General features: G+C 40.8%; 1 protein-coding gene across 1 annotated transcript; it reads left to right on the top strand.

Moving 5' to 3' along the window:
• The first annotated feature begins 5,519 nt into the window (after positions 1-5,519).
• Positions 5,520-8,117, top strand: LOC122592200 (wall-associated receptor kinase 2-like). The gene is made up of 3 exons (XM_043764398.1): positions 5,520-6,348; positions 6,496-6,588; positions 7,012-8,117. Exons 1-3 carry the CDS (start codon positions 5,520-5,522, stop codon positions 8,115-8,117), a joined length of 2,028 nt encoding a protein of 675 aa, XP_043620333.1.
• Positions 8,118-8,820: the final 703 nt, after the last annotated feature.

Below are 8,820 nucleotides of genomic sequence, written 5' to 3'. Positions count from 1 at the left end.
TAACGTTTTTGATCTGTACAGAACTTTTTGTTAGCTAGAATAGCTTATTGGGTCTGCCCATTTTTATATTGCAAATGTATTATGTGTTCATCAATCAATTATATTAGACCGTATATGTATATGTATTAGTTTAGATTTCGAGGTAGTCGAATGTAATAATTTGAAGGTAGTTAATTGTAATTTGTAATTCTATAAATTGAGATGAATGAGAAGGGAAAACCCCAAGGGGATTCATTATCTTACATGGTATGAGAGCTCGTCCCTCTTTTCCGATCAAAACCCTAATTCCTTTCTTGTTTTTCCGACCAGCATTCTCTTTTCCGATCAGCAGCTGTGCGATCGACTTACAGCCCTCTATTCTTCGAATCACACAACACCACCTATACCATTAGCTTCGTAATTTAAAACCGAAAAACCCTTTAAAATTTCGTATCCGCCGGAGCCACCACGCGCCACCACAACAGTCGCCGGAATACTTTGAATTTCAGCGATTTCACCCCTTTTTCCGGCGAGTACAGTGTCACCGCCGCCACCATCTTCCTCCTTGCATAATTCCGGTCAAACCCATATAATTAATTTTACATTCGGCCACCCTCCGCCGGAATTTTTTTTTCAGAAACCCTAATTTTTATTTTCATATTTGTTTCCTTTTTCCCACTCCACAAACACCTACAATTATGACCGGCTCCGACAAAAACAAGCAAACAACCACCACTACACCCTTCCATCCCGCAACAACCGTCACCAACATCCGCAACCATATCCTGATCATCCTTGATAGCGAAGAAGGTAACTATAATTCATGGATGGCTCTTTTTAAGGTACAGTGCACTGCGTGTAAGGTCTTGGATCACCTTACCCCTCCTGCCATAGAATCCTCTTCAACCGCAACCCCCACTCCTCCTGATGCGGAGTGGCTCCGTCTTGACGCCATTGTACTTCAGTGGATCTACAGCACCATCACCCCGAATCTGTTGACAACAATCCTTCATCCAGATGACACTGCCGCACAAGCTTGGGCTGCTCTTGTAAGTATTTTTACCGACAATAAACTGACCCGGGCGGTGTATCTTCAACAAAAATTCAGTAACACCAAGCTATCTGACTTTCAGTCCGTTTCAGCATACTGTCAAGAATTGAAACATCTTTCTGATCAACTCTCTAATGTTGATGCCCCGGTAGCAGATTCAAATTTAGTTCTCCAATTGATTGCGGGCCTAACTGTCGAGTATGATAACGTGGCTACTAGTCTTCAACAATCGGCCACCCTCCCCACTTTTGAATCCGCCAGATCTCGCCTTGTTCTCGAAGAGGGTCGCAAAGCCCGTCAAGCAGCAAGTGCCAATCTCACGGCCACCACATACCATCCGGCTCCAAATCCACCAGCCCCCCCGGCTCCGGTTCAGAATACCGTTTCATCAGCTACCGATCCCCAACCACCGAACAACCAGGGTCGCAGTTATGACTATCGTGGCCGCAGCAGGGGTGGACGTCGCGGGGGTCGTGGTCGTGGACGTGGAAATAATTGGACCTCCAACTTTGGTAACTTTGGCTACTTGCCTCAATGGCAGCAATGGCAGGTTCCGTATCGTCCCCAATGGCCGATTCCACCATCCCCCTATCCTACTGTTCCTCTGACTCGACCACCGTCACGCAACCCGGGGATACTTGGACCAGCTCCATCAGCGTCATATGTTTCTGCACAGGATTACTCTTACACGCCCACCAACATCGACTATGCCTTTCAGGCGATGTCCTTGAATCCTGATCAGACTTGGTATATGGACAGCGCAGCAACGAACCACATGTCTAACAACTCAGGTATGCTTCCTTCTTATGTCAATAATAATTTTAAAACTACCTAACATCCTTGTTGGCAATGGTTCCCACATACCCACTACTGGAATTGGCCAATCCACCTTAAAACCACCGTTTCCACCTTTAAAACTACCTAACATCTTTGTTTTCTTTAATCAAAAACTTAATTTCTGTTAGAAAACTCACTATGGACAACAATGTTTCCATTGAATTTGATCCATATGGTTTTCTTGTGAAGGATTTCAAGACCAAACGTCCTATTTTTAGAAGCAATAGTTCCAGGGATCTCTACCCGCTATCTCTTCCAACCAACCACTCTCCATCAGCTTTTGCAGCTTTTACTCAAGACATTTGGCATCATCGTTTAGGGCATCTGGATTCTACTTTACTTTGTTTTTTGCATAATAATTCGTCTATTTCATTGTGTAGTTCGAATACTAAGAAACTTTGTCAATCATGTGTGTTTGGTAAACATATTAAGCTTCCATTTTTCAATTCATCATCTGTTACTTATGCACCGTTTGATATTATTCATAGTGATCTTTGGACCTCTCCCGTTGTTAGTACAGGGGGTCACTGTTATTATGTATTGTTTTTAGATGATTTTACAAACTATTTATGGACTTATCCCTTAGCAACCAATTCGAGTGTCTATTCGACTTTTTCTACACTTTCATAGCCTTATTAAGATTCAGTTTGAAAATCTCTTAAAACCATTCAATGTGATAATGGAACCGAATACAATAATCACCAATTCCATAATTTTTGTAAACAATTTGGAATGCAATTTCGTTTTTCGTGTCCTCACACCTCTTCTCAAAATGGGAAAGCTGAACGTAAAATACGTTCCATTAATAATATCATTCGTACGTTGCTTACCCATGCTTCTCTTCCACCGTCGTTTTGGCACCATGCCCTCGACATGGCCACCTACATTCTTAACATCCTCCCTTCCAAATTAAAAGCTTTCAACACTCCGACTCATCTTCTTTATCACAAATCCCCCTCCTACACACATCTTCGCACCTTCGGGTGTTTGTGTTATCCCCTTTTTCCTGCCACCAGCATCAATAAACTTCAACAAAGATCCACTCCATGCGTCTTTCTTGGTTACCCGTCCAATCATCGGGGGTACAAGTGTTATGACCTTTCCACCAAGAAAATCCATATTTCTCGTCATGTGTTGTTCGATGAGTCCACCTTCCCGTTTCAAAATACCCAGTCTCCTCGGTCTTATGATTTCCTTCACAGGACAACTGATTCGGATCTTCATCCTAACATTCTACATCATCCGACCACCCAACCTACCCCACCTCTTGATCAACCGGCCTACACCACTGCCCAGGTCACCCAGCCGCTACAGCCGGTTACTCCTTCGAGGTTCGCTCAGACTTACACTTGAAGTCGAACCCGTCAACCACAACCGTCCAATCCCACCACCATCCAGGCCCTTATCATACCACTTACAAGCCCTGTCCAATCTCATGTTCCCTCTCCGCCACCTTCACCCACACCACCCGCTAGTGTTCATCCCATGCAAACACGCAACAAAACTGGTCATTCCAAACCTAAACAACCATTTAGTTTACATACCTCTACCACTTTCACTCCCTTGCCTAAAAACCTAACCGAGGCTCTTAATACACCCGTTTGGAACCATGCTATGACTGATGAGTTTAAAGCTCTTATTGATAATAAGACGTGGGAGTTAGTTCCTCGTTCTACAGGTATGAATATTATTTGTTGCATGTGGATTTATAAGCAGAAGCTGAAATCTGACGGACTCTTGAGCGGTACAAAGCTCGTTTAGTGGTAGATGGTCGAACACAACAGGTGGGCATTGACTGTTTAGATACTTTTAGTCCGGTCATCAAACCGGCTACTATCCGGACAGTTCTTTCTTTAGCGCTTAATCGCGGCTGGGACATTACTCAACTTGATGTTAAGAACGCGTTTCTCCATGGGCACTTATCAGAAACTGTTTTTATGCATCAACCCCCCGGTTTTCGTGATGCTCGCTTTCCGGATCATGTTTGTCGGCTGCGTAAATCGTTGTATGGCCTAAAACAGGCACCACGGGCTTGGTACCAGCGCTTCACCAACTATGTCAAACGGTTAGGTTTTCATCACAATTATAGTGATCATTCACTTTTTATTTACAGGCGTGGTACCGATACTGCTTACATTCTGTTATATGTTGATGACATTATTATGGTTACTTCGTCCGGTCAATTAAAGCAACACTTTATGTCTCATTTATCCGCTGAGTTTGCCATGAAGGATCTGGGTCTTCTCAGTTATTTTTTGGGTATCGCTGTCACCCGCTCTTCTAATGGGTTATTCTTGTCTCAAAGCCGTTATGCCTCTGACATTCTCCAACGGGCTATGATGCAGGATTGTAACCCTGTATCTACTCCTGTTGACACTGCAGGAAAACTTGGTGCCCAAGCCGGTGTTCCTTTTGATGATCCTACATTGTATCGTAGTTTGGCCGGTGCTCTTCAGTATCTTACATTTACTCGCCCAGATATCTCGTATGCCGTTCAGCAGGTGTGCATGCACATGCATGCTCCTCATACTGATCACTTTCTTGCATTAAAACGCATCTTGCGTTATGTCAAAGGGACTCTTGATATGGGTATATGGATGCAGCCATCTTCTTTGTCCACCCTTATTGCTTACACTGATGTTGACTGGGCTGGTTGCCCTGATACTAGGCGTTCTACATCCGGGTATTGTGTTTTTCTGGGGGACAACCTTCTTTCTTGGTCCTCTAAACGCCAGTCAGTTGTTTCTCGATCTAGTGCTGAGGCGGAATACCGGGGTATTGCAACTGTTGTTTCTGAGTTATGTTGGATTCGCAATTTATTACTCGAGCTTGGATGTCCTCTTCGTCGAGCCTCCTTGGTTTATACCGATAATGTTAGTGCTATTTATCTTTCTGAGAATCCGGTCCAGCATCAACGCACTAAGCATATCGAGATTGACATTCACTTTGTTCGAGAGAAAGTTCAACGTGGTCAGGTTCGTGTTCTCCATGTTCCGTCCCAGCATAACTTTTCAGACATTTTTACCAAAGGGCTACCGCGTGTTTTATTCATTGATTTTCGGTCCAGTCTTAGTCTCCGAATCCTCCGCCTTAGACTACGGGGGTATATTAGACCGTATATGTATTAGTTTAGATTTCGAGGTAGTCGAATGTAATAATTTGAAGGTAGTTAATTGTAATTTGTAATTCTATAAATTGAGATGAATGAGAAGGGAAAACCCCAAGGGGATTCATTATCTTATAAATTAAAATGATCAAAAACTTTCTCTCATTGTCAATTCAAATCTGCAAGTAACTTCCCTGCTAAGGTAAAGGTACCCAAAAAAAGGTATCATTCAGGAGAAAGATTTCAAGTATGTAATAAAGTATAAAGCTGCAATAAGAATTTATATTCAGAGTCCAAGAGCTGAAGGACGACATATGCATTTGGTGGTAAAACCAAGTTCTTCCGATGATTACAATACTTAGATACATTCCCAAGGATCAGTATGTTGTGCCGTTCAAGAAAAAAAAGGATCATTATGTAGTAATCAAGCACGGTAGCCTAGAACATATCAGAGATAACATGTGAGACAAAAATGTAGCCGGCTGACAAGATTCTTTTAATTAAATGTACCAATCTGTAATTTATCATACCCAATGTTGAATAATAATGAAAGTATTCATACTCATCCTTGTGATGGTTTACATCACCACAATACTTCCGATACAGGCTTCATTAGCAAAGCCAGGTTGCCAGGAGAGATGTGGCAACTTAACTATAACATATCCATTTGGCATTGGGCCGGGTTGTTACTTGAACAAATCATTTGAAGTTTTCTGCAAGGGATCATCATCATCACAAAGTCTTTCTTCTCTTCAATTTTTGTATAACTTAGAAATGCCCATATTAGATATATCCATGGAGACGGTGCGCGTACTTGATAGGCCTAACCTCGTATGCAGTTATCATTCATTCACGTCCATAAGAAGAACAGTTAGACTTCAGCCACATTTCACATATTCTCATCATCGAAATATCTACGTGGCAGTAGGATGTGACATAGCTGCTACGTTTCATGTGGCAGGTACCACGAGTGACAATGTAGTTGGGTGCTCCTCACTTTGTCTAATGCAATCTCTTGATGGATTTGGCACTTGTATGGGAATCAATGGTTGTTGCGAAAAATATCTCCCAACAGAAACAGCTGCCTATACTTTCCTAGTTGGCAACATAAAAAGCTCTTCAACTTGCATCGGCGCATTCGTTATTGAAAAGGACTATCATCGACCGTTATTTAATAGATGGGAAGATATACACAACTTTCCTGTGGTCTTGAATTGGGTTATCGATTTTGGTACATGCCAGCAAGCTTATAAAAGAGAAGGCAGTTTATGTGGCCAAAATAGTTATTGTGTTGACACCACCAAAGGCCATGGATATAACTGCCGATGCTTGGAAGGCTACAAAGGGAACCCTTATCTTCCTGATGGATGCAAAGGTACATATAGTGCTATCTTGTCATGCTCACTTGAATGTGTTTGTGTAATAGAAATCTGTCTATAAAAGGTTCATTTGTATCATTTCCTAAGTGATAGCATCACATATAAATCTAACTTGACGTATGTTTTTTGGACCCTAACAACAGATACTAATGAGTGTCAGAACCACCATTCTTGTAGAAGATTTGAGCGTTGCGTCAATACGCCTGGGAGTTACGAGTGTGTTTTGCCATACCAAGGTAACACATTGTATGGTAAAACTGACCTCTTCCCTATATGTGACGGAGGTGGCAATGTCTAAGCATTTACTTATTAATCGGTCTTTTTAGGTTTTATTTCATCTTATATGAGGTCAATTAAACCTTTCAGTGAAAAGGGGAATGGGTCAAACAGGTTCAGAATCGATCAACAGACATATTAAATGCAGACAACCTCCTAATTGCCTAAGTCATTTTCATTCTAAAAAAATGTATTACTCGTATTACGTTAACAATATTGTTTTATATCTTGATAAAATGACTTAAATAATTCTAAAGATGTTTGCAACTCAACCCAACTTCTAGTATGTGATCATGTATAGCCACAAAAACCTATACGCAAAAAAAAAAAAAAAAAAAAAAAAAAACCTATATGTATATCCATTTGTGGGAAACTAATTTCAGTTGCACCCGCAGAAAGTATAGCAATTGGTATTGGACTTTTAGCTGTTACTGCTATTGGATATTGGACCCATATGAAGCTTGCAAGAAGAAAGAAAAATGTGATAAAACAGAAATTCTTCATAAAGAATGGTGGACACCTGCTGAAGCAACAAATTTCGGCAAATAGATCATCTGTGATGAAAATCAACATTTATACTGAAAAAGAGATGGAGAAGGCAACTGAAGGTTTTAGCCGAAAGGGGATCCTTGGAAAGGGAGGACAGGGTACAGTGTACAAAGGGTTGCTGCCGGATAGAACTGTTGTAGCAATAAAAAAGTCAAATGCAGTAGACAAAGATCAAGTAGAGCAGTTTGTTAATGAACTTCTCATCCTTGCACAGATAAACCATAGGAATGTAGTGAAGCTATTAGGTTGTTGCTTGGAATATGAAGTCCCATTACTAGTATACGAGTATTTATCCAATGGTACACTTTCAGAACACCTCTTTGATGGAGCGGAAGTCTCCAAATTTTCATGGAAAGATCGGATACGAATTGTAAAGGAAGTTGCAGAAGCACTAGCCTATTTGCATTCTTACGCATCCAATGCGATATTTCATAGGGATATCAAGCCCGCCAACATCTTACTAGATGAGAACTACAGAGCGGTATTATCTGACTTTGGACTTTCCAGGTCAATACCTCTTAGCAGAACACATCTAACTACACAAGTTGATGGCACATTTGGATACTTGGATCCAGAGTATTTCGAGTCAGGACAATTTACTGCAAAGAGTGATGTGTATGCCTTTGGTGTGGTCCTTACCGAACTCCTTACCAGAAGAAAAGCCATTTCTTCGGTAGATTCAGATGAAGGTCTGATTCCACGATTCCAAAATGTGATGAAACATAATCGTGTAATTGAAATTTTGGACAAGCAAATTATGCAAGAAGCTTGTATTGATGACTTGGTTATTGTAACTAAGCTTGCTAAGAGATGTATAAAAAGGAATGCAAAGAAAAGACCAAGTATGAATGAGGTGGTAGCAGACTTGGACAAAATAAGGCTGGTACAACCAGAGATTCCTCCTATGAGCTTTATAGATGATTTCACATCAACTTTGTGATAATGTACGATGAATAGTATAAAACTTTGTGCTTGCTAGAATAACTCATGGGGCTCTGCCAATTTGTATATTGCAGTTTTTATATATGGGATCATCATTCAATTAAAATGATCAAAAACTTTCTCTCGTCGTTAATTCAAATCTCCAAGTAACTTCCTTGCTCTGGTAAAGATACTATCAAACTTGAGAACCCCAAAAAAGGTATCCTTCAAGAGAAAGACCATTAATTTGCTAAAGAACTATGAGACTCTTTGAAGACCAAGTACATGTCTGAAGATGCTTCTAGTGGAAAATACCTAGTGGGTAATTTTAACAATTACAAGGTGGTTGATTCTAGATCGGTCATGGAACAATACATTGATTATTCGCATACTCGGTCATTTCACACAATATAAAATGCACATGGGTGAGGTTATATAAGTCTTTAGTGTCGTTAACAAACTCCATCCCTCATGGAAAGAATTTAAACATTCTTTGAAACTCAACAAGGATCCAGATCAGTAGGTTAGTCATTGGCATATTGAGGGATCCCTCGTGGCGCAAGATAATGACATTCAAAAGGCAATGATGTTGTTGGTACGTCTTCAGTCAATATGATGGAACATAAAAAGTCCACCGGAAACGATGACCAGAAGGGGAAACGTAAACATCAAGTAGTTAACAAAGTTGATCCTAATAAGAAGTCTAAATTGACTTGTTTTTT

Source organism: Erigeron canadensis, chromosome 3 (genome assembly GCF_010389155.1).
Source record: "Erigeron canadensis isolate Cc75 chromosome 3, C_canadensis_v1, whole genome shotgun sequence".
Taxonomy (NCBI): Eukaryota; Viridiplantae; Streptophyta; class Magnoliopsida; order Asterales; family Asteraceae; genus Erigeron; species Erigeron canadensis.
The sequence above is the reverse complement of the archived record's forward strand: the minus strand, read 5'-3'. Positions and strand labels throughout refer to the sequence as shown.

Coding starts and splice junctions, on each gene's coding strand:
- LOC122592200 (XM_043764398.1), top strand. CDS start 5,520: ATGAAAGTATTCATACTCATCCTTGTGATGGTTTACATCACCACAATA. Junction 6,349..6,495: donor TCTTCCTGATGGATGCAAAG/GTACATATAGTG, acceptor CCCTAACAACAG/ATACTAATGAGTGTCAGAAC. Junction 6,589..7,011: donor GTGTGTTTTGCCATACCAAG/GTAACACATTGT, acceptor AACTAATTTCAG/TTGCACCCGCAGAAAGTATA.